At 40.8% G+C, this 27,337-nt stretch overlaps 1 protein-coding gene across 8 annotated transcripts in view; it reads left to right on the forward strand.

Annotated features, from left to right (window-relative positions):
- DYNC2H1 (dynein cytoplasmic 2 heavy chain 1) overlaps nucleotides 1–10,554 on the forward strand; it is a 375,588-nt gene extending 365,034 nt beyond the window's left edge. For all 8 annotated transcript variants that reach the window (XM_078339343.1, XM_035263991.3, XM_078339345.1 and 5 more), the window contains one exon: nucleotides 10,017–10,554. In XM_078339343.1, coding sequence (XP_078195469.1) covers nucleotides 10,017–10,045 — 29 coding nt within the window. In that variant the 3' untranslated portion in view covers nucleotides 10,046–10,554. The remainder of the gene's footprint in view (nucleotides 1–10,016) is intronic.
- The last annotated feature ends 16,783 nt before the right edge of the window (nucleotides 10,555–27,337 follow it).

The raw sequence follows: 27,337 nt of genomic DNA on the forward strand, positions 1-27,337 counted from the left end.
TATTGTCCATGGCTGCTTTCAGGCCACAAGAGCAGAGTTGAGTAGCTGTGTCAGAGACCACATGGCCCACAAATCCTGAAATATTTAGTCAGGCCTTCTAAACTTATTAAATTCTGCACCTTCTGCTTTGATTAAGTGTTATTTTAAGAAAGTAAAAAGCAACCATGTCTGTTTGTAGTGTTTTACAGAATTTACAGTGGAAAAATAATGTCAACATGTTAATGCATTTTTAGTAGGAAGGAAGAAGCATGAACATCAATTTATATCAGCCACTAAAAAGATGCACTTTTGCCATTTACTCCTATCGGTGCTTTGTAGCAGAAAGTCCAGCATGCTCTGAAACAATAGAATTCAGAACTTGGGTAACTAAGCTTTTTTAGACTAGAAGGAGGTTATTTCACAAATTATCTTCACACTGTTATCTGATATCCAGTATCCCTGAATAGCTTCGTTTCAACAGAAGCTTGCCCACTAACCTAGTCATTTGCACAACATTGCTTTGAGGAGGCTGCACCTCCATTTTTCAAAGAACATTTTAGGTTGCCCAAGATGGAAGAACTTCAGCATCATTTCAGTATGTGGTGATACTTAAAAAGGGACATCATCAACAGATTCTAAGACTTGTATTGGGGCAAGAGGAGTAGTAAGCACTATCATTGCCTCTATTTGAAATGCAGAATACTTTGTGAATTAGCAAGATTGGAATGACGAATTCAAGGAGAAATGAAAATAAAATGCTGGTGATGGAGGCTCACTCTGTCGCCCAGGCTGGAGTGCAGTGGCTCCACGATACAGATTCAGTTCCACCTCAGTGCGGTGCTTTTGGTTAAATTAATATTGATTCAAATTAAGATAACTCTAAAGGATTTTACCCAGAAAGCAATAGCTTTTCCAATGCATTTAACATGTTTCCATATATTATTTAATAATTCTCTATGAAAAATGATTTTGTGAATAAACTTAATAAACACAGTATTCCTGTCCTTGGATAGTCTTATATCAAAAGCTCTGAGAAGTCCCAAAGATTACTTACCATACAACCTTCTCATGCACCTACACCCTGTGCTCCATCAGGATCTAATACTCCCCATAGTACGACTTGGTCATCACTGTTTGATGATGAAGACCAGTCTCGGTGATGCCCTTCTGGCATTCCACAGGAAGTCAGTTTGCCTTTGTTCTGTCTTCCCATAAAGGATGCCACTGAGAGTTTATCAGCCCCAGAGTAACACAGTAGTCCTGAGCCAGCCTGAACCCCGTGAGGCTAGATCTTCTGATAGACATGGCAATTGACAATTCCGCTTCAGAAAAAAACTTATTATCAGAGAAAACAGAACTTTAAAATATTTACACAAGCCACTCAGGAAAACAATGATTATGTATATTATTTTTTATAGATGTCAAAATATTGTTATAGTTGTTAAAACACAGAAGATATGTGTTGAAAGCTCTGCCTTGTATACGCTCTGGTTTGAAAATAGCAAATATGTGAGTAACATATTTTGAGTGTGATTGTTTTTCCGCTTCGAGGACTTATGAAAGTAGTGCTGTTAGCAGTATATTATTGAAAAATGAGGGAAGCATCTATTTATCAATATACATTTAAAAATATAGCTAGACATTCTTGACAGAACAAAGGCTTTCAGAGTATTCACTGGTGGCAAGCTGTTTTGTTTCCTATTTTGAGATTTTTTTCCCCAAGAGTTGAATCACTAAATTGTGGTACTCACATACATTAGAACTCTGATTTCCTATCATTTCCTCTTCTAAAAAAGAACTATTCATTGACTTGATTCATAAACATTCAGAAATCATGTGTTAGAATAAGCTGAACTGTGCATAAACTGATTAATATATTTTGTTTTCCTGTGTTTGGGGATAATGAAATTCAATTAAAATTGGCCAAATACCTATCATGAGTAATCTAATAATTTGGTTTTCATTGTTTAGTTTGTTAACTAAGTGATTTCTAATACAGTAGTCTCTGTATCTGCAGTTTCAGTTACCCACAGTCAAATAATAAATGCATATAGCACAATAAATACCTTACTTGAGAGAGAGAAACCATATTCGCATGACTATATTATTATGGTATATTGTTACAATTGTTCTATTTTATTACTGATGTTAATATCTTACTATACCTCATTTATAAATTATCCTAGATATGTATGTTTAGGAAGAAACACAGTATATTCGAGTTTGGCATCACAGTTTCAGGCATGCGCTGGGGCCTTGGAACACATTCCCCACAGATAAGAGGGGACTACTGAATCACCATTTTTTTGCCTTTGAAAAATGCATTGTCTTCTTTCATATAGTGCTGTATTGCTTGCTATTTGTAGAATGTATGCTTTTAAGTCATTTTATCTAAGGCATGGGTGAATTTTGTTGTGAGACATTCAGGCTTTTCTTGAACATTTCAGGAAAGCAGAAAAATTATGCCAGATGATTATTCACATAAAACAGTTTTTTTATGAAAAGCTAATTCAAATGAGTATAAAATTTCAAATTTTAGACCCCTTATTGAAGAGAGCTAACTGGATCAGTTTCTGTTTTAATAAAAATATGGAATATGAACACATCAACCATTTTAGAGTAATCACAATTTATAGGTTTTGAGTTATTAAACTGTAATTGCATAAAACTTTGTTGAGAGGAAATATAATGTGAATTATTTGAAGTTTTGCTAATATAGCTCTTTTTTTGCATTAATTGAACACTGGGTGTTTGTTCATCGTTATTAATAAAATTTTAGTTTTGTTCAAATGCTTCAGCCCAACAGTGTCTTACATTTCACTCGTTAAACATTATGGAGGGAATTGGGTCATCAAAATTTAACTCAGTTAAACGGTATTCACAGAATTTCTATGTACACAAAATACTGTGCTAATAGTGAGAATGCCAAAAATACTTGTCCCTGCTTCTACTGTGAGCATCTATTTATTAATGACTTAAGAGCAAGTGTATTTAACTTTTTTACAGAAGTAAATTTTACCACTTAAGAGATTTTGAGCCACTGTGTTGCTTTGCTTTAAAACACTGTAGGTTTTGAAAGAAAGATTTGTACCCTGGCTGTAAAACAAAGCCTACAACTAAAAGGTTTGGAAGTATTTGGAAATATATACAAAAACAAGTAAACTGTTAGGAAATATAAACAATCAACTTAATAAAGTTGATAATAATCATCATTATTAAGTTCCTAATTAAAAGAGAAATTTTCTTTATATCAAGATAATAGAGATAATTTCCTGAAGAGAAAGGAATAACAGTATAAAACATTTCATTGTGATATTTGTATTTGATTTTTGATCATAGAAGCAATGGAAAGCAAGCAAATATCAGGTTTCAGAAAAATAATTTAAGACCTTTCCTGGGATTAAAAATAGACAATCATAGATTCAGATCACTTCAGTACAATGAATATGTGAGTTTTGTCTGTTTTTTGCCAAAGAATGTAAAGGAATTATTGCACTAGGCTTTACCTTTTCAGATTGGCTAAGGAGTCATAACAATTACAGTCGTTTTTGATTCCTAAAGCTTTGCCATTTAAGCAGAATTGAGCAACAGGGAAGAGATTAGCTGGTGACTGATAAAAGTTGAAAATTCTCTTCATTCCAAATCCCACATTTTTTTTTCTGAAGTTCAACTAAGGATTTACTCTCTCCACGAATCCCTGTTAGGTTAACGTATTCCAGAGTAGCATTTTCTTTATTTTGATTTTCTAAAGTGTGTATTTTTTCAAAACAAATATTCTAGGTACTTGAAATGTGTGCATTTTGTTTCCTGAAGTAAAAGTTCAAAGATTACTTTCTCTATTTGTGTATGTACTGAAGTGCTCAGTCTTTACAATTCTAGGGACAACATTAGCATATAAAATGCTGTTAAACGAGTGGCTGAATAACTGACAAGATCATTAGCGCAAACAGATAATTAGAAAAATTCAGGACAGGATCGCGGGATCCAAAATGGCTGAATAGATACAACTCCAGCACATAACACCCAGTGAGAGAGACACGGAAATCCAGAGATCTCCTAGCTTCAACCAAGGTACTAGGTGCATTTCAACGGGTCTGGTCCGCCCTCTTTCCAGTCCAGATACAGTGCTTCCCTCAAAGCCTCAGCAATACACAGAGCAGGGAATCTTTGCCAGTCAAGCGCCTGGAATTACAAGCACGGAGTTGAATAATAATCCAGGATAGTGTCCCAGATTGGCGCATAGACCTAAACAGACACATAAGCCCAAAAGGCGGCTGGGAGAACCTGGAGACCGAGCTATTGCCCACTCCCACTGCCCAGAGAGAGAGGGAGCTGTAAGCGGGACCAGCTGGGCAGGCCCCTACCCCATGACTGGAGAGAGAGGAAGCTGAAAGTGGGAGACAGCCAGCCAGGTGCTACTGGGCGGGTCCCTACCCTCCCCCACAAACCCCAAAGGGCTGAAGTGTAGCAGGTTGGGCAGCCAGTGCCACAGTCTGAACTAAACCCTGAATGACCCAGCCCAGTGGAGGAAGGGCACAACCCACCATTAGAGGGGTGGGACTGGGCTACATGTTTTAAGAAAAAACACAGGAAGCCTACATAGCAATGGGAAGGCGTTCTTGACAACCCAGCAGCACCTGCAGGCCAGCGGAAGAGGCAGGCCTAATCTCCCAGTATAAACAAAAAAGACACAGGAAGCCTCCCTAGTAACCTGAAGGCGTCCCTAGAAACCCAGTAATGCTTCCACAGGTGGACGAGTGACCTCATCAGGCCGCTTCCTGACAACACAGCCAGGTAAATCCACAAAGATGGGGGAAAAAAACAGCACAAAAAAGATGAACTCATAAAAGACCAGAACACCTCTTCTCCTTCAAGGGATCACAGCTCCTCAACAACACAGGATCACTTCATGACTGAGAAGGAGTGGGACAGATTGACAGAAACAGGCTTCAGAAGGTGGATAATAACAGATTTTCTGAGCTAAAGGACCATGTTCTAACTCAATGCAAAGAAACCAAAAACCTTGAAAAAGCATTAGACGAAATGCTAACTAGAATAACCAGCTTAGAGAAGAACATAAATGAATGGAGCTGAAAAACACAGCACGAGAACTATGTGAAGCAAACACAAGTTTTAATAGCCAAATTGATCAGAAGAAAGGATATCAGAGATCGAAGATCAACTCAGTGAAATAAAAAGAGAAGGCAAGACAAGAGAAAAAAGAGTGAAAAGAAATGAACAAAGCCTCTAAGAAATATGGGATTGTGTGAAAAGACCTAATCTACGCTTGATCGGTGTACCTGAATATGATGGGGAGAATGAATCCAAGCTGGAAAACACACTCCAGGATATTATCTAGGAGAACTTCCCAGGCCTAGTAAGGCAGTCCAAATTTCAAATTCAAGAAATACAGAGAACTCCACAAATATATTCCTCAAGAAGAGCAACCCCAAGGCACATAATTGTCAGATTCACCAGGGTTGAAATGAAGGAAAAAATGCTAAGGGCAGCCAAAGAGAAAGGTCAGGCCACCGTCAAAGGGAAGCCAGTCAGACTCACAGCAGATCTCTCAGCAGAAACCCTACAAGCCAGAAGAGAGTGGGGGCCAATATTCAATATCCTTAAAGGAAAGAACTTTCAAACCAGAATCTCTTATCCAGCCAAACTAAGCTTTGTAAGTGAAGGAGAAATAAAATACTTTACAGACAAGCAATTACTGAGAAATTTTGTCAACAACAGACCTGCCCTACAAGAGCTCCTGAAAGAAACACTAAGCACAGAAAGGACAAGTACCAATTACTGCAAAAGCAAACCAGCTGGCAAAGACCAAAAATGCAATGAAGAAAATGAGTCAACTAATGGGAAAGAAAACCAACCAGTAACAAAATGCAGGATCAAATTCACACATAACAATAATAACATAGAATGTAAATGGCCTAAACGCCCCAATCAAAAGACACAGACTGGCAAACTGGATAAAAAGTCAAAACCCATCAGTGTGCTGTATTCAGGAGACACATCTCACTTACAAAGACACACATAGCCTCAAAAGAAAGGGATGGAAGAAGATTTACCAAGCAAATGGAGAACAAAAAAAAGCAGGGGTTGCAATCCTAGTCAAATGGACTTCAAACCAACAAAGACCAAAAGTGACAAAGAAGGATGCTATATAATGGTAAAAGGATCAATCCAAGAAGAAGAGTTAACTATCCTAAATATATATGCACCCAACACAGGAGCACGCAGATACATAAAGCAAGTTCTTAACGACCTAAAATGAGATTTAGACTCCCACACAATAATAGTGGGAGATTTCAACACTCCACTGTCAATATTAGATCAACGAGACAGAAAATTAACAAGGATATCCAGGACTTAAATGCAGAGCTGGACCAAGTGGATCTAATAGACATATACAGAATACTCCACCCCAAGTCCACAGAATATACATTTTTCTCAGCACCACATTGCACTTACTCTAAAATGAACCACATCGTTGGAAGCAAATCACTCCTCAGCAAATGCAAAAGAATGGAAACCATAACAGTCTGTCAGACCACTTTGCAATCAGACTAGAGATCAGGATTAGGAAATGCACTCCACTTGGAAACTGAACAACTTGACTCTGAGTGTCATCTGGATAAACAATGAAATGAAGGCAGAAATAAAGATGTTCTTCAAAACCAATCAGAATGAAGACACAACATACCATTTAAAGTACTGTCTAAAGGGAAATTTATAGCAATAAGTGCCCACATGAGAAACAAGGAACGATCTAAAATTGACACCCTATCATCAAAATTGAAACAGCTAGAGGAGGAAGATCAAAAAAACTCAAAAGCTAGCATAAGACAAGAAATAACTAAGATCAGAGCAGTGCTGAAGGAGACAGACACACAAAAAAACCCTTCAAAAAAAATCAATAAGTCCACGAGCTGGTTTTTTGAAAAGATCAACAAAATAGACTGCTAGCTAGATTAATAAAAAAGAAAAGGGAGAAGAATCAAATAGATGCACTAAAAAACGATAAAGGGGCTATCACCACCGATCCCACAGAAATACAAGCTACCATCAGAGATTACTACAAGCAGCTCTATTCACATAAACCAGTAAACCAGGAAGAAATGGATAAATTCCTAGACATTTGTACTCTACCAAGACTAAACCAGGAGGAAGTTGAAACCCTGAATAGACCAATAACAAGGGCTGAAGTAGAGGCAGCAATCAATAGCCTACAAAACAGAAAAAGTCCAGGTCCAGACGGGTTCACAGCCGAATTCTACTAGACGTACAAAGAGGAGCTGGTTCCATTCCTTCTGTAATTGTATCAAACAATACAAAAAGGAGGGAATCCTCCCTAACTCATTTTATGAGACCAACATCATCCTGATACCAAAACCAGGCAGAGACACAACTAAAAAAGAAAACTTCAGGCCAATATCCATGATGAACATCAATACAAAAATCTTCAATAAAATACCAGCAAACAGCACATCAAGAAGCTTACCCATCATGAGCAAATAGGCTTCATCCTGGGTATGCAAGTCTGGTTCAACATATGAAAAACTGCTCATCATCACTGGTCATTAGAGGAACACAAATTAAAACCACATTGAGGAACACAAATTAAAACCACATTCTAACCTCATGCCAGTTAGAATGGCTATCATTAAAAAATGTGGAGACAACAGACGCTGGAGAGGATGTGGAGAAATAGTAACACTCTTACAAAGTTGGTGGGAGTGTTAATTAGTTCAACCACTGTGGAAGACTGTGTGGTGCAAGGATCTAGAAATAGAAATTCCATTTGACCCAGCAATCCCATTACTGGGTATATACTCAAAGAACTATAAATCATTCTACAATAAAGTCACAGGCACATGTATGTTCACTGCAGCCCTGTGTACAATAGCAAAGACCTGGAACCAACCCAAAAGCCCATCAATGATAGACTGGACTAAGAAAATGTGGTACATATACACCATGGAATACTATGCAGCCATCAAAAACAATGAGTTCATGTCCTTTGTAGGGACTTGGATGAATCTGGAAACTATCATTCTTAGCCAACTGATACAAGAACAGAAAGCCAAAGACCACACGTTCTCACGCATAGGTGGGTGTTGGAACAATGAGAACACGTGGACTCAGGGAGAGGAGCATCACACACTGGGGGCAGTCAGGGGGGTAGGGGAGAGACAGTGGGGGTGGGGAGGGAGAGAAAGGTGGGGAGGGATAACAGGGGGAGAAATACCAGATATAGTATGCACCTAAAGTTAAATAAATAAATATTCAGGACAGATGGTGTTTTTATCTACTTGGGAATGATTCTACCTAAAGAATATGTTTTGTTATATGTAAATCAGGTTAAGATTTAACAATGTTAGGAATGAATAATTTTTCAGGGGCCCCACTGATTTCTATCAAGGTCCAGAAGAGTGAGAACCGGTGTTGGGGTGTGTGTGAGAGAGGGAGGAGCAAGATTGGAAACTGTAATGAAATTTCATATAATGCCCACTTAGGCTTAAAAGTAGAAAGTCTTAATTTTCTATGAAAGAAAAATATTTTATTTCTATCATAGCACCATTCAAGACATAGTAGCTGCCAAAAGGGTGATTTTTTTTTCTAGTTGATTTGAGAATTAGTAGGAAATAAGGAAGACAGTTCAAAGAATGAGAGATATGTGGATAAGTAATACTTATATCTGGAACTGTTTAATATGACATCTGATTCCACATCCTGTGAGGTGGGTAAGTGTCATCTGTCTTTTTATAATAGGGAAACTGATGTCTGGAGACTAACCTCTGTAGGGTCAGGAGCTCCTGGACAAGTACTCCAGGGCCTGAAAATAATTTACTTCCATAAATGCTATTGTATTCTGTTTTGAAAAGTAACAGAGTAAGAGACATTGGTTGCTAACATTCATACACCAGAGTGTTTTGTCAACTGTAATTATTTATGATAGAGTTGCCACTTCCTAACTAGGTTACCATGGGTAAGTTCTCTCTGGGCTTCTGGTTTGTCACTTTTGTAATATTTTAGAGTGGGTCTCATTAAAACACATCTCATGTGGTTAAATCCACCAGTTCATCATGACAATTTTTAAAGGAGTGGTGGTCATTGGTCATCTTTAGAGTATATTAGGAAACATTCATTGTTTTGAAAACACAAAGGGAAAGAAGCATTTATCCAGTTTTTCCTATATGAACTGCACCTCCTGGTAATAAAAAATTGATAAGTAGAAGTTTCTCTTTATAGATATATTTGTGCTTGGAAATGAAGAAGGAATGACAGAATTAGATTACCCCATGGGTAATCCTGAATGAAAAATGATTATCGATGGCCTCTAATAGCCAAAAAAGAGAGTCAACCACACATATGCTGCTTGATAGAAATATCCAGTACCATCCATGCAGTATTTTCCAAAAATTGAGTCTGAGCTCACCTCTAGATCCAGTTTATAGGAATACAAGGAGACAGCCCAACGTGATACCGTGGGAATGTAACTTTAAAAAGTCAGAATGTGGGCTTTTATACCAAATTGTATTTGGTATAGTTTCTTCTGCAAACAAATTACTAGGAAAAGAGGAGGAAAAAAGATTTGGGAGACTTAAGAGACATGTCAACAAACTGCAAAGCATAGGCTTTATTTAAATTATGATTCTGACGGAAAACTCTTTAAAACAGGAGATAACGTCTGTAATATAAAGAATCATTGGTAATTTTATCCTGCGTGATAATACTTACAGGGCTATAGTTTATTTATAGACATACATATGTAAAGATTTATGGGTGAAATTCTATAATTGTAAGGTGCTGTTCGAAATACTCCACTATTTGGGGCTAGGGAGAGGTTGTAAGTAAAACATGATAGGCCATGTATTTGATTTTGTTGCAGGGAGATGATAGGGGTTTATCATATTAATCTTTAAAACTTTTCATAATAAAATATTAATATGTTTGTTTCCTTGGTTATCTAATAATCTGTTTCCAAAAAGTGTATTGCTGTATTTTATAACAAGTTATATTTTAAACAGGATGTGTGTGGTCCATATTCCCCGGATGAGTGCATCTCTTTGCCTGTTTACACAAGTGCTGAAAGGGATCGCGTGGTTACCAACATTGATGTTCCATGTGGGGGCAACCAAGACCAGTGGATACAGTGTGGAGCAGCTCTATTCCTAAAAACCCAGTAGACTCTAATGACAGCAAAAGCCATCTTCACAAAAGGAAACATTGATTCTTCAAGCTTTAAATAAAACATGTTGTCAGTCTACATTTAAAATGTTACTTCAAAATATTGACATATAGTTACCTGATGCTGTTGATCTTATCAAGTTGTATTTTAATGTACAAAAGCAGCACTGTGCATCTTTTAAAGTAATAAATGGAGTTATTGTTAAAACAGAGTATTCTTTGGATAACATTAAATATTTCTGTGAGGAAGTTCATTTTTCCAGTGGCTCAGAAATCTGTTTTAGGTCAGAGATTTTAAGTGGTGTATTAAAGTAATGATAAATATTTTGGCTGTCATTTCTGTCATAGTTATTTAATAAAATATAAGAACATTCATAATCTTTTAGTCTTCCCATGACTTTTTACATACTGAAGAATTTATATTTTAAAGTTATAATGAATGCATAAAAGTATCAATCTGAGTATGATATTAATTACAATATTCAAATATGAATAATTCAGGTCACAATAATGGAGGATAAATTCTGATTATTAAACTTTCAGCTTTTTGGGGATTTTGTTATTGTTTTTTGTGACAGGGTCTCACTCTGTTGCCAGCATAGAGTGCCGTGGTGCAATCACTGCAGCCCGAACCTCATGGGCTCAACCTCAGCCTCCTGAGTAGGTGGGACTACAGGTGCACCACTGTGCCCCGCTAATTTCTGTGTTTTTTGTAGATAGGGGGTTTTGCCACGTTTCCCAGGCTGGTTTCACCTTCCTGCGCTCAAGCGATCCACCTGCTTTAGCCTCCCAAAGTGCTAGGATTGCAAGAGTGAGCCACCACACCTGGCCTGTATTTTTGTATTCCTTATGGGAGCTATTATTTTAGCTCTGCAAGATTCCCTGAAATCTAAGGAACCAAAAATACTGTTGATAAACATTTTAGTATCCTATAAACTTATTTGCAGCTCTGTCCTTGCAGCAAATTCTAAGAACTGAGGCTTATATTTTTAATCATTGCATAAAACAAGTAAGTGATAGCAATAAAAAGTTACATACTTAGAGGAGAAACCAAAATGAAAGGAAAAATGTGTTGTTAAAAGAATGTATTTAAATATATATATTTTTAATGTAAATTAAGAATACGGTAATAGCATCACAAAGTAATTCTAAAGAAATGAGAAATAATAGCAAAGAAATCAAGATAAGAATTTTACTAAAAGAGGCTGGAGCAGTGGGCTCACGCCTGTAATCCCAACGCTTTGGGAGGCCAAGGCGGGCAGATCACCTGAGGTCAGGAGTTCAGAAGCAGCCTGGCCAACATGGTGAAACCCCATCTCTACTAAAAATATAAAAACTAGCTAGGCATGGTGGCATGCACCTGTAATCCCAGCTACGCGAGGGGCTGAGGCAAGAGAATTGCTTGAACCCAGGAGGTAGAGGTTGCAGTGAGCTGACATTGCACCATTGCACTTCAGCATGGACCACAAGAGTGAAACTGTCTCAAAAAAAAAAAAAAAGTTTACTAAAAGAATAATCAAATAGAATCAAATTATGATCTCATATTTGTCACTTTTTACCGTGTCTTCCTAAGAAACAGTAAAATTCTGTAATTGCTAGAGGCTTAAATATATTTTATATGCTAATCTTAAAATGGTTGAGCATTCTGAATTGGATTCCAAAATCATAACAAATTTTCATTGTGTAGCTGTCTGGATTCCATCAGGATAGGATTTAAATGGGAAATTTAATATAAACACTTACTGAGCTGTAATATTAATAAAAAGAGTATAAGATGTAAGAAAACGATTTGGTACCTTAGGGCTGAAGGGGGTAGCCAGGCAGAACATACTTGCAAGGAGACTCTTCCAAAGCTTGGGGATCAGACCTCATCACATATAGTCCCAGCCCAGTGAAGGCAGAGATGTGTACTGGCTTTCCTAGGCCGGAGCTTATCTGCAGTCACAGACTGCAGGAAAAGCTGGAATGCAACCCTCTCGGGCAAAGGTGAGCCATAGACCATAGGGTGGGATGTGCACACCCAAAGGGAATGGGAGCTCCAAGGAAGGCAGGAGGCCTGGCTCACCGAGTGTCTGTCTTAGGTGAGCTGCAGGATGACAACTAAACTGGGCTGGACCTGTGGCATCAACAAGGGACCATGCTCCGGGTGCCTGTCTAGACTCAGCACTCCTGTCCTCCCACCTGTACCACTGACCAACACTAGTCACTGTACCAAGCAGGAGAAGCTGCTGCCTTGCCTGCATTGTCCCTCCAGACTGCTCTACCAAGAAAGCTTAACATCATACGCATCATCTTGCAGGGAAACGCTTAAAGGAATTCTGCACATTATTGCAGGGCAGATTTTAAAGGGTGATTTGGAGCTGAGAGGCAGTACGCTGCAACTGACACACGCTTGTGTTCAGCAAGTGTTTCGCCAATTACATATTTCACAGTTACAGTACATACAGTGTGCTAAACAATGAGGGTACAAGGACTCATGAAAGACATCCTTATCTGCATACCCATGTTCACTGCTGTATCCTTATTACATGTGCTAGTACCTGGTGCATAATAGGAATCACAAAATTTGCTGAGTGAACGGTCTCAGGAGACAGAAAACCAACCTACCGTTTGCTAGGCAGTATAGGTAATCGTGAAATCCTGTAAGAATACGGAGGTAGAAAATACTAATTTTTTTCTAGAGAAAAGGACAAAGCAGGAGAGAGAATACTAGAGCTGAGCTTTGAAGAATGGATAAAATGTCAACAAGCAAAGGAGGAGGAGATTTCAGGGAGTGGAGCAGCACAAGGCGACATGGAGGGGTAAAAATCCATACCATATCCTGGGAATTGTAAAAAGCCCGGTGGAGTGGAAGAGCATAGAGAGTGGAAGGCGGAAATGACCAGTGGTAGAAAATTTGTTTGAAAAGATAAAATGTTTATCAGGTCTCTGAATACCGCACAAAAGGTTAAACTGTTTTAAACATGCAATTAGAGAAGACTGAAAGATTTAAAGTCTTATTTAAACATTTCCCTTTTTAGTTATTATGACTAACTGTAGCCAAGGTTTATAAAAATATTTCATATCATTTATCTCTTAATTTTCTAAACTCAAAGTAGAATTATTCTCATTCACAGATGAGGACATTAAGGCCCAGAGGTTGCATGACCTGCCTAAGATTATCCACACAGTATTTTTACATCTCGTATTTCTTTATTGGTTAAGATAGGCTAATAAACAGGAACAAATAGCTTCCAAAATGTCAGTGTCCTGGCTGGGCACAGTGGCTCACGCCTGTAATCCCAGCACTTTGGGAGACCAAGGTGGGCGGATCATAAGGTCAGGAATTCAAAACCAGCCTGGCCAACATGGTGAAATCCCTTCTCTACTAAAAGGGTGTGGTGGTGAATGCCTGTAATCCCAGCTACTCAGGAGCCTGAGGAAAGAGAATCACTTGAACCTGGGAGCAGAGGTTGCAGTGAGCAGAGATCGCACCACTGCACTCCAGCCTGGCAACAGAGTGAGACTCTGTCTCAAAAAAAAAATTTACTGTCTTAACATATTTCTTGTTATATGTGGTTATTTCTTGTCCAAGTAATAGTCTAGATGAGATGTCCAGTTTTCTGGGTCAGGTCTTCCCCATGAAATCACAGAAACATCAGTCCTGCTACCTTCAACATGTAGCTTTCAAGGCTTGATGTTGACATTAGAATCAGCTAGAAAGGGAAAAGCATGGATGAATACACATGGAACATTTTTGTGGGCCATGTCGGGAAATGTCACGCATCATTCTGCACACATTCCATTAGAGAGGACTTGATTACATGGGTATACATAATGTCTAGGGTGGCTGGGAAATGTAGTCAGCTGGGAACTCAAAAAGAGAAGAGTGTGTAGGGCTAGCTCTTTCTACCACATCCCCATCCAGTGAAAAATTTTAATTCATTACAGAAATACATTCAGTACAATGACATAAAATTACTTAATAAAGAGGCATAGGTCTTTGATATGATGCCAAACCTCATGCTTATGAATGTTTGCATTTATATTCAGCAAAATAACGTAAGCCAGATGATTGCCAGATTGCAGAAATATAAAGATAGATAATACAGTCTATGCTCTTGAGAGATTTAAAAGCTGATAGGACATTGAAACCTGTAAAAACAGTCTCTGCACTATAAATTTTTAAATCTGATATTAATATTGCTATACCAGCTTTTTGGTTAAAACTGGGAAACAATATGTTAAAAATGCCCATATGGAGAAAAATTCTAGCACAATGAAATAAGAGTCATGTGGCACAGTAGCAAAGGGTTGTGGGATTCCAGGGAAAGGAGAAACTAATCAAAAATAATTAGTAACAGTAGGCTTTTTTCTTTTGTTTTTTTTTTTTTTTTTTTTTTTGAGACGGAGTTTCGCTCTTGTTACCCAGGCTGGAGTGCAATGGTGCGATCTCGGCTCACCGCAACCTCCACCTCCTGGGTTCAGGCAATTCTCCTGCCTCAGCCTCCCGAGTAGCTGGGATTACAGGCACGCACCACCATGCCCAGCTAATTTTTTTCTATTTTTAGTAGAGACGGGGTTTCACCTTGTTGACCAGGATGGTCTCGATCTCTTGACCTCGTGATCCACCTGCCTCGGCCTCCCAAAGTGCTGGGATTACAGCCGTGAGCCACCACGCCCAGTCGGCTTTTTTCTTTTTAAAAAACTTACTTTGAAAATATTTTACAAATTTATGTTCCTCCTCAAATAAACAAATATTAGATGTTATAGTGTTTGCTTTAGATTTTTTAAAGAAATTTCAAATCTTAAAAATAGTTTCAAAATCAGATTCCTTCATGTTTCCCTTCAGCAGAACTTTCATTTTTTCCTCCAAAGAGACACCCACTAACCTGTATTTGTCACCTACACAGTACATGTTCTTAATATATAACCAAAAACAAGGGGAATTTTTTTGTTTAGTGAATGCGAACTGCAGGGAGCCTATCTAAAGCTTCAGAAAGACCCAGTATTTGAGATTCTTAATCCATTAGAAGCAACAAATGATAGGTTGTGGTCCTCAGAGACCACAGATGTTGGAATGGCCCCCAAAAATACATCATAGCCATGTAGTTGGTAAGTATGATATGATAATTTTCAAAATAAAAATCTTGGCTAGCCAGGAATTGAAGGGACTTTCTTTTCACAAATAATGGATATCTATGAAAAAACCTCTAACAAAGATCATTTTTAATGGGGAAACAGGGCATGCACTTTAAAATGAGGAACAAGGGCCAGGCGCGGTGGCTCACGCCTGTAATCCCAGCACTTTGGGAGTCCGAGGCGGGTGGATCACGAGGTCAACAGATCGAGACCATCCTGGTCAACTTGGTGAAACCCCGTCTCTACTAAAAATACAAAAATTAGCTGGGCATGGTGGAACGTGCCTATAATCCCAGCTACTCGGGAAGCTGAGGCAGGAGAATTGCCTGAACCCAGGAGGCGGAGGTTGTGGTGAGCTGAGATGGCGCCATTGCACTCCAGCCTGGGTAACAAGAGCGAAACTCCGTCTCAAAAAAAAAAAAAAAAATTGGGGACCAGGCGCGGTGGCTCATGCCCGTAATCTCAGCACTTTGGGAGGCTGAGGTGAGCAGATCAAGGTCAGGAGATAAAACTATCCTAGCTAACACAGTGAAAACCTGTCTCTACTAAAAATACAAAATATTAGCTGGGCATGGTGGCGGGTGCCTGTAGTTCCAGCTACTCAGGAGGCTGAGGCAGGAGAATTGCTTGAGCCCAGGAGGCAGAGGTTGCAGTGAGCCGAGATCACCTACTGCACTCCAGCCTGAGTGACAGAGCAAGAGTCTGTCTCAAAAAGAAAAAAAAAGGAACACTTTGGAATGAAAAGGATCTTAGAAAGTGTGTGGCTGGATTTCTGTATTATTTTTACTTTACAGTCATGCCTTCCAAACTGAACATTTTAACTAGGAGAAAAGTCAATGATCAGAGAAAGTTAAATAGTCCAGGGGTGGCATCTGTGTTTGACAAAGCCCCAGAGACTGAGGTCCAAGATGGCAGTGCCTTTGTGGCAGGCCCCAGAGTAGAGGAGATGGAGATGAAGAAAATGGTATATGAATTTCATTTATTCAAGAGAGATTTTTGCAACCTTAGATGGGGTGGACAAATGCCAGCTGGCTTGTGGTACACACAGACAAGATCTACTGTCCTCAGACAGTCCCTCCAAAACCAAGGACAGGACAAGACCCAAATATGCCAACTGAACTAGGAACCCTAAGTTGGAGGCACTTTGAACCTGTGCTGTCTGACTAATGCAAGTCCCACTTGGCAAGGGAAAGCATTAATCGTGAACAAAACGGTCTCTCCAGGGGCACATTGTGCACCTTTGGGCCTTTTTCACAGAAGCTTGGCATTAACACGCCGTCCCCCGAAACACATACACCTTATGGATGGTCATAGGAGAGCTGCAAGCGGTCGAAATACCACTGGGGGATCCTTTATCCCTTAGACAATTTCAGAGATCTCTCCAAAATGAATCTTCTTGGTTACTTGGTAGAGGTTTGCAAAGCAATAACTGCTTCATTATTTATGTGCCCTTGTGAGCAGCTTTCCCTATAACTCAGTCATCCAGTTCAAATAGATGGTATGAAATTAGTTACTGATTTCAGCTGAAATGATCAATGACACCACTTCCGCCCTGGAAGTCACTCAGGTCGGCTCCAACTCACTGTCTGTGGTTGTTTTGCTATATTTGTGTTTCTGGGATAGGCATCTCTGGGATAAATTCTATTTGGTCTTAATATGATAATTTAAAGAGAAAAGATTTATAACAAAATGTCAGAAAAAATATTTTATACAATGTAATACAGTATGACGTGGATAAATACATGTAATATGTATCTCCAATTAGAAAGTGGTACTTTAACATATTAAATGTTCGTTATTTCTGAGTAAAGAGAGAAGTAATTTTTTATTTTGGGCAAATTTTTACATTTTTCAAGTCCTGTAATGAGCATGTATTGCTTTTATACCCCACACAAAACACTAGTTTGTAAAAATTAAAGTAAATGTAAGCTTAAAAAAGAGTGCATCAGAGTTAGCTTTTCACATTTCTAGACAATTCCCTTCAGACTTTATCTGCACACATTTCAATGTATTCGTAGCTTGAATTGCTATTGAAGATGTTAATATACCTCAGCTCTTTGTAACCGCAAACAAGGGTTTCTTGGCATTTGTACAAAGCAGACATTTGATACAATTATCTTAGACCAAAAGCAAACATGGCATTTCTAACTTGGCATATAGCTGCAATCAGAAATGTCTGCAATTTCAAAGCTTAATGTTTTTAATGATGAGGAAGCTGGTGAGTCAGCTGTTCCACTGAGGCAAGAGCCCCAGTCTTGGAGTGAAGCCACCAGCCTGCCAGTCCCAGGCTGGGCCCATCCCTATTGCACGTCCTTCTGCATTCAGTTTTGTTTATCTATAAGATGTGGATCATAATTCCCATTTCCAAGTATGATTTGAAGATCAAATGAAGTTTAAGGTATTATTATATAATCATCATGGGACTGATGTAAATTTAAAAGCTGAGATTTTTAAAAATTATAAATTACAATTGTATATAAAACACTGTTTAGAAATAAAAACTTAAGGCCAGGCACGGTGGCTCACTCCTGTAATCCCAGCACTTTGGGAGGCCGAGGCGGGTGGATCACGAGGTCAAGAGATCGAGACCATCCTGGTCAACAAGGTGAAACCCCATCTCTACTAAAAATACAAAAAATTAGCTGGGCATGGTGGCACGTGCCTGTAATCCCAGCTACTCAGGAGGCTGAGGCAGGAGAATTGCCTGAACCCAGGAGGTTGCGGTGAGCCAAGATCGCGCCATTGCACTCCAGCCTGGGTAACAAGAGCGAAACTCCATCTCAAAAAAAAAAAAAAAAGAAAGAAAGAAAAACTTAAGTTGAGAATTTTTAAATTATGTTCTCAAGCCTTCATTATCTAGTTCATGATTATGTTTCTAGTGTTAAAGATCCACTTTGTTTTCATAAGAACTACAGTTTATTCAAACAGCTGCCATTTGTGGGATCTTGTTCAAAATGAATACTCCCTATATGACCAGTAATAATGACGAAGGTTTACACAGTGCTTTCCACATGCTGCAGGCAACTGACAGGTAGATACCTACATGTTTATCACCACCCGCCTTGTTATGTCCATCCCGTTGATGAGAAAACTAAGACACGGTTTACGCAGCTAATAAATTGGTAAAGTGGCAGGAAAGAAAACTCTCCTTCGGCCTCACCCCCAGCAAAGAGCAAGGCCAGCAAAACCGAATTCTCTAGCATATATCATCACCCTGCAAGTGGGTATGCTACAAGGAATGAGAAGGATTATTGCAGAGCCACAAGCTGATCAATTCTTCATCTTGACAAGTATTTACTACAGCAGAGCTTCTGGCAAGAAGATAAACTGACTTGACAGTGCTGGTCAAACCACTTGTTATATTACATATTTTCATTGAAGAGTCACCTCTATAAAACTTAGGAAGAGAAAGTGGGGGAGAAATGCTTTGAATTGTGAACTTAGCTCTCAAAACTGTCAACTTAGCTTCTTTTGCTGTAAACACTCAGTGCTCTCTGCATGCACAGCACTATTCCAGAGGCCTTGCGGGCTCTCGGATACTCTCATTCTTCACTGTAGTACTTACAAAGAACTTTGTAAAATATTTCCAACAGACAGATATGTGTAGTGGATGTGTATACTATAAAAAATAGAATGAACACCTGTACCTAGCAGGCAGCTGAAGAAAGCAAGCTTTACCAACAAATACCATTCAAATTTCCTGGTGTATTTTCAGTATCTCATTTCCCATTTACTCTGAATTTGGTTTTTCTAATTCCCACGATTTGATGGTTATTCTTATGTGTCGACTCAAGGGAGCTAATGGATGGACACCCAGATAGCTGGTAAAACGCCATTTCTGGGCTTGTCTGTGATGGTGCATCTGGAAGAGATTCAGAAACCGAATAAAGATCTGCCTCTACCAGCATGAGTGGGCCTCACTTAACAAGGCCCAGGCAGTAGAGCAAGGCAGAGGGAGGGTGAATTCTCTCTCTCTTCTGGACCTGGGCTATTCATCTTTTCCTGCCTCTGAACACTGGAGCTTCCTTGGTTCTCAGGCCTTCAAACTCCAGGAAGTTAAACTAGTCTGTTCTGCTTCCCCTAGTTTTTGGCCTTGGACTGAATGATACCTCTGACTTTCCTGGTTCTCCAGCTTGCAGGTGGCATACTACAGGACTTTTTGTAATCCATAATGTCATGAGCCAATTCCCATAATAATCTTGTCTTCTCTCTCTATAGATAGATAGATAGATAGATAGATAGATAGATAGATAGATAGATAGATATAGATAGATAGATATAGATATAGATATAGATATAGATATCCTATTGGTTTTGCATCTCTAGAGAACCCTAATAAACCTGGGGGGTGGGGTTCTTCACAGTTTTTCTGAATATGAATGAATCCCTAGACTATCATCTTCGACTTGACAAATATTTGATTTGAATGTTGGACTGGCCCCATTGAGACAGGAATAATGCAGGGTGTCTGCACCTAGAGTACACTAGGCAGCAGTTTCACCTGACTGGCAAAAAGGAAACTGGAAACATCTGCATGAGCTAGGAACCCATAAGGTCCTGAAAAACAGCATGTTGGTCTGCGCCAAGCTGGCTAAGACTGACTGCACCCAACATGGCACTGGACATGACCTGGTTTCACCTAGGTCCTCACTGTACACTAGTTAACATGTTCATCCACACACCCATCAGCACCATGACAGTTTCAGGAACACCCATATTTGGTATAAAAATGGCGTGACGCTACATTTCTGAGAAATCTTCACCTTCTTCCAGAAATCGTCGTGAATATTCCACCCCTTGGTTAAAGAAACCCATAGGCAGAAACCCCAAACCCCACTGTGCATGACTCACTCTCGAGTATGCCCACACCCCCCTTTCCTGACTGTGTACTTTAACTTAGCAGTAAGTCTCCATACTTTCACCATTTTCTGACTAGTCTTTAAATTCCTTCTTGAGACAGTGTCAAGACCCTGGACAGCGGCCAGGGCTGAAACTTGAGGACATTCCCTAGCCCACTGGTATCTCTATCACGTTTATATGGCTTTCATTTTTATGTAAATTATGTCTTGTTGTACATATTTTATGACCCTTCTTTAATTGGCCACACTTTATCTATCCAGTTTTCTCCTAACATTGGAGTTGCTCTGGTTTCTTACTACTATAAACTATGCTGCTATAAGCAGCAAGTCTTCTGACATGCATTTGCAACACTTCCTGCAGGAGTCCCCAACTTGCAGACCATGGACCCACACAGGTCTGTTAGGAACCGGGCTACACAGCCAGAGGTGAGCAGCAGGCGAGTGAGACTACCACCTGCGCTCTGCCTCCTGTCAGACCCCCTGTCAGATCAGCTGCAACTTAGGTTTTCATAGGTGCATGAACCCTACCATGAATTCCGCCTGTGAGGGGTCTAGGTTTTATGCTCCTTAGGACAATCTAACTAATTCCTGATGATCTGAGGTGGAAGAGTTTCCTCTCAAAAACCACCATTCTTCCCCCCACCCCCAACCCCCAATCCATGGAAAAAATGTCTTCCACAAAACCAGTTCCTGGTGCCAAAATGTTTGGGGACCATTGCTCTAGGGTCTACACCTAGTAGTGGAAATGCAGAATCTCCTACAGGAAAACTGTCAACTTAATTAGGTTACAACAAATACTTTCCATGTGGTTAAATGAGTTGACATGTATGAAGCACTCGGAAGAGTACCTAGCACTAGTAAGCACTGTAACTATAGTAAGATCTCAGTTTGAACCAATTCATAGTCCCACCAACAGTGTATTTGAGTTCTTGTCATTCTGCATTCTCATCAATACTGACATGTCTATAAATCTGGGGTATAAAACGGCATCACATTCAATTTGCATTTTCCCAATTAAAGATAAGCCATTTTTAATATCTATTGTCCATTTGTGACTTTGTAACCACCCAATGGGTTCTTCCCATCCACTGCACAGATGAAACCAATTCACTATGACAATGTCATATAAATGACAATAAAGAGTTAATTGACACAAGGCTGGACATGCCACATGGAAGATGGTGTTATTACTCAAATCAGTCCCCCAAATGCAAAGGCTAGGGTTTTTAAAGGTTAGTTTGGTAGGCCAGGGAGGCCACTTCTGGGCGGAGCCACAGGATTGTTTTGTGGGTCTGGGTGGAGCCATCAGTCACCAGAAATGAAAAATCCTGAAAAGACATTTCAATGGGCCGGTGGCTCACGCCTGTAATCCCAGCACTTTGGAGGGGAGGCTGAGGCAGGTGGATCACGAGGTCAAGAGATCGAGACCATCCTGGTCAACAAGGTGAAACCCGTCTCTACTAAACATATAAAAAATTAGCTGGGCATGGTGGCGCGTGCCTGTAATCCCAGCTACTCAGGAGGCTGAGGCAGGAGAATTGCCTAAACCCAGGAGGCAGAGGTTGTGTTGAGCCGAGATGGCGCCATTGCACTCCAGCCTGGGTAACAAGAGCGAAACTCCATCTCAAAAAAAAAGACCTTTCAAAAGGCCAATCTTGGGTCCTACAGTAGTAATGCCACCTGCAGTAGTAATTGGGGGAGTTGCATATCTTGTGACCTCCAAAATAATGACTAGTGATTATTTATGTCTGCATCTTAGCATACAGGCTCCTCCTCTTTCTAACCCTGTCATCTTTCATTGGCTTTACAAAGGCAGTTTAGTTTTGGAAAAGGGCTATTATCATCCAAACTATAAACTAAATGTCTCTTAAAGTTAGCTTGGCCTAAGCCCAGTAACGGTTAAATAGAGTTGGAGGTTAAAGGCAAGATGGGGTTGATTACATCAGATCTCCTTCACTATCATAATTTTCATACTGTCATAATTTTTGCAAAGGTGGTTTTAATTTTTGTCTGTGAAATGCTATTACTTTTTCCTCTATTTTTTTCTGTTGTCTTTTCTGATTGTTAGGAATTAAACATCCTTATATATTTGTAGAGTAGTGCACTGTCAATTATATGTTTTATAAAATCCACATTCCCAGTTTGTGTTGTTTTTTCTTAATGTTGTCTTCTGAATGAAAGCTTTAAACTCAAATGCAGAATGTGTCAGCCTTTCTTCTATGGTTTGGGTTTTCCCAACAAAAGTTCATTACAACATACTTTTTTTTCATACAGATTTAGTTTTAGAAGGATTCTAAAAAGTAACCTTGAGTCAGATAAAGCCACATGTCAATCCAAATTCAGTTGCATGCCATTTTTGATATCTGCAAAAGTTACACAGTCCAAGAGAATGAAAGAATTGATATAGGATTATTTGGTGCCACTTCACCAGCTGGAGACCTCTGCAGCTGGTGATCCCCTTGCCTGGGTCTCGCTACTGGAGGTACTCCACCCACTTGGCCCAGCAGGCTGCTCTTGGCTTGCACTCCAGCAGAGATCCCGTGCTTGCTGTGGGATTCACAGTCAGCCTCTAGCTGGATCAGGCATGCTGCAACCTGCTTCTGCTTTGAGAGTCAACATCTGGATGAGGGGAACATGGTGGCTAACAAAAAACTTGGAGACACCAGCAACTCTGAAGTCCCAAAGGGTCTGTTACAGTGTGTTAACACTTTCAATCCTGCTGTCTGCAGCCCAACAAATGAGAGCATGTGGCACCCTGCAGGTCCTTCTCCCATTGCTTGGCAAGTGGGAGGGGAGTGTTACAGGATTACAGCTCTGTTCACACTCGCCATTCTGTGGGTCTCAAGTTCTTGTCCCATGTCCAAGAAGAATGAGGTTACAGGACAGCTGGCAGGTGAGCAAGGGAAATAATTTTGCTAAGTGATAAAACAGATTTCAGTGGAGGGGGGTACCCAAGTTTGGCAGTCCCCTACCCGAAGTCGGGTATTCTCCTCTGCCGGAAGATGAGCAGTCCCAAAGTGTAGCTGAGTTTGGGGCTTTTAGGGGTCAGAATTGGGGAGTGCATGCTGATTGGTTTGTGAGTAGGCAAAAAAGGATAAAAAGGGCATCACTGAAAGATGGACACAATAGGGTTAAAAACCAATTAGGGAAGGGTAGGTATATGGAAAATAGGTGAAGGATGGGGATCAATCAAAGGAAAGCATGCCAAATGGGAAGAGAACATCTCAATCTGGTGTGTGGGTTTATCCGAGCCTTGTGGCATGGTTTTCAGCCTTTAAACTGTCTTTGGCTTGAAGGTCAGGTTACACTGGGGACCTGCTCCTGTCTACAAATATATCAAATTTGTCTGTCTCCTGCCGCTCTCAGAATGAAGAGTCAATTTTTGACAGAAAACAACTTTTTTCTTCCTATTCTCACATTCAACACAGAACACTTCTTTGGCCAGATTTGGAGAGGCGGGGGGGGTTCCCCACACCAAGTAATTCTTCCCGGACATCAACTAGCTGTGTCCTATAATTTATTTCAATTCAATTTGATTCTGATACTATCTACCTAAAGATAGTTCCAGGTTGTAACCTGTGCTTCTGACTAACCTGCTATAAATCGGGGTTTCCATGACCTTCTCCTGCCCTTGACTTTAATAATGTTCTAGGGTAGCTCCCAGAACTTGGAAACACTCTACTTATAATCACAGTTTATTATAAAGGATGCACAAAGAATACAGGTGAACAGCTGGATGAAGCGGTGGATAAGTCAAGGTATGGGGGAAGGGCACAGAACTTCCTGCCCTCCTCCTGTGCCACCTCCATGTGCACAGCAACCTAAAAGCTTGCCAAATCTTGTTGAAGAGTCTTTATAGAGCTTGATTTTCAGTGCTGACAACCCCCAGTGGGTGGGGCTGAAAGTTTCCAGCCTGTAATCCTCTAAGCACTTCGTCTTTCTAGGGACTGGCTTCTTCCTGAGGCTACCTAGGAATGCCACCCTAAGTCACAAACTCCAGTATGATCTGAAAAAAGCTCATTTTGAATTAACAAAAGGCATTCCTATCACTCAGGAAATTTGAAGGTTTTAGGTACTTTGTGGCAGGAACCTCAGGCAAAGACCAAATGTATTTCATATTATAGTACGCCATTAATTTCTGTTAAAGCAGAAAAACTCTAAAAGTTCTAAGCTGAATTTTAACTGCCAGGCAGAAAACTTCATACTGAAGGGGAGAAAATATAATTTCTTCTTCAACTCTCATAAAGTCTTAGTTGAGACACTCTCCTGAAAAGAAAATTCAGAGAAACAAAAGAAAAACCTGCAGAGGTTTACAGATGTGTGCTGTATACATGACATGGGAGAGGCCTCAGTTCAAAAGTATCTCTCAGGGTTTAAGGGGCTGGCTTAAATGGTATCTTAACAAAGAACCATAAATCCTATAAAAACAAAACAAAGGAGAGTGCAGTTCCACTTTTGTAAAACGCAGGACAATGTGGGAAGGTAGTAAAATCTGTCCCCATTTTTAAAAAGTTTAGCCTAAATCTGCCTCCTTATAAAACTGCCATTGCAAAACTGTATCTCAGACAGTCAAAGAGATCTGACCCACCAGCTCCATCTTGCTTCTAACCTCCAAGCTGTCCTTGTTCATTCCTGGGTGTAGGCTGAACTAACATTGGGAGGAACTTAGTTTATAGTTTAAAAGGTAACCTCCCAATGGGCTCACCTTGCCTGCTGCCTAGACAGAACTAATTAACCAAGACAGGGGAATTTCAATAGAGAAAGTAATTCATGCAGAGCTGGCTGTGGGGGGGCCAGAGTTTTATTATTACTCAAATCAGCCTTCCCAATCATTTGGGGATCAGAGTTTTTAAAGAAAATGTGGTGGGTAACGACTTGGGAAGTGGGGAGTGCCGATTGATCAGGTTGAAGGTAGAATCATAGGGGGTTAAAGTTAGCTTTTCTTAATGTCTTCTGTTTCTAGGCATGATGACAGAACTGGTTGAGCCAGATTACCAGTCTGGGTGGTGTCAGCTGACCCATCAAGTGCAGGGTCTGCAAAATATCTCAAGTAAAACTGATCTTAGGTTTTACAATAGTGACGTAACCCCCAAAAGCAATTTGAGGATGTTCAGACTCTTGGAGCCAGAGGCTGCATGACCCCTAAACTGTAATTTCTAATCTTGTAGCTAATTTGTTAATCCTGCAAAGGCAGACTGGACCCCAGGTAAGAAACAGGTCTTTTCAGGACCAATTTTGTTTCAGAGTCAAACCATAAGCTGAATTCCTTTTCGAAGTTAGTTTAGCCTAAGCCCGGGAATGAACAAGGACAGCTTGAGGGTTAGAAGCAAGGTAGAGTTGGTTAGTCTCAGTCTGTCACTTAGTCTGTCACTCAGGCTGCAGTGCAATGGCTCACACTCTGATCATTGTCATAATTTTCTCAGTTATAATTTTGCAAAGTTGGTTTCAAAAACAAAAATGATGACAGCCCTTTCCCGTGACAAACCCCCTCTTGCCTGGGGACCAGACTGCCTTTGTGGAACTAACAAAGTAGCCAAAAGATTAGAAATTATGGTTTAGGAGTCATGAAGCTGGAGGCCACAGGATTCTGACTGCCCTCAACCCCAGCCCACGGATCGTTCCTAGGGATAAAAGCACTATTGTAAAACACAAGATCAGTGCTTGAAATATTTTACAGACCCTGCACGATGGATCAGCTGGCACCACCCAGATCGATAAACTGGCTTATCTGATCCTGTGGCTCTCCCGATCCTGTGGCTCTCCCGATCCTGTGGCTCTCCCGATCCTGTGGCTCATCCGATTCTGGGGTTCTCATCCAGGAACTGACTCAGCACAAGAAGACACCTTTAACTTCCTGTGATTTCCTCTCTGACCCAACCAATCAGCACTCTTGACTCACTGGTCTACCTTTACCCACCAAATTATCCTTAAAAACTCTGATCCCTGAATGCCTGGAGAGACGATTTGAGTAATAGTAAAACTCTGGTCTCCTGCACAGCTGGCTCTGTATCAATTATGCTTTCTCTATTGCAATTCCCCTGTCTTGATAAATCAGCTCTGTCTAGGCAGTGGGCGAGGTGAACCCAATGGGCAGTTATACCTACAAATTTTAGCTTTGGCCTAAAGATTTCTCCCCACATAGTGAACTGTCACCTAACTGGTGGAAACAGTGTAACCTACTGTTGTGCCAGTCACTAAGTTTTGTCCCATCAAAGGGGCCAACTGTTCAAGCCATGTTCAAATAAGGCAAACACCTAGCTGTAACCCATCTGGCTATTTCTGTACCTCAGCTTTTTTTTTGGTGGGGGCAGTGGGGGGAAGCGTTTTACTCTGTCAGTCTGTCACTCAGACTGGAGTACAATGGCACATACTTGGCTCATTGCAGCCTCAACTTCCTGGGCTCCAGTGACCCTCCCACCTCAGCCTCCCGAGTAGCTGGGACTACCTGGTGTGAGCCTCCCACCTCAGCCTCCCGAGTAGCTGGGACCACCTGGTGTGACGCTCCCACCTCAGCCTTCGAGTAGCTGGGACTACCTGGTGTGAGCCTCCCACCTCAGCCTCCCGAGTAGCTGGGACCACCTGGTGTGAGCCTCCCACCTCAGCCTTCGAGTAGCTGGGACCACCTGGTGAGAGCCTCCCACCTCAGCCTCCCGAGTAGCTGGGACCACCTGGTGTGACGCTCCCACCTCAGCCTTCGAGTAGCTGGGACCACCTGGTGTGAGCCTCCCACCTCAGCCTCCCGAGTAGCTGGGACCACCTGGTGTGAGCCTCCCACCTCAGCCTCCGAGTAGCTGGGACTACCTGGTGTGAGCCTCCCACGTCAGCCTCCCGAGTAGCTGGGACTACCTGGTGTGAGCCTCCCAGCTCAGCCTCCCGAGTAGCTGGGACTACCTGGTGTGACCCTCCCACCTCAGCCTCCCGAGTAGCTGGGACTACCTGGTGTGAGCCTCCCACGTCAGCCTCCCGAGTAGCTGGGAATACCTGGTGTGAGCCTCCCACCTCAGCCTCTGAGTAGCTGGGACTACCTGGTGTGAGCCTCCCACGTCAGCCTCCCGAGTAGCTGGGACCACCTGGTGTGACCCTCCCAGCTCAGCCTCCCGAGTAGCTGGGACTACCTGTTGTGAGCCTCCCAGCTCAGCCTCCCGAGTAGCTGGGACTACCTGGTGTGAGCCATCATGCCT

The sequence above is a fragment of the Callithrix jacchus genome, chromosome 10, assembly GCF_049354715.1.
Source record: "Callithrix jacchus isolate 240 chromosome 10, calJac240_pri, whole genome shotgun sequence".
In the NCBI taxonomy this organism is placed as follows: Eukaryota; Metazoa; Chordata; class Mammalia; order Primates; family Cebidae; genus Callithrix; species Callithrix jacchus.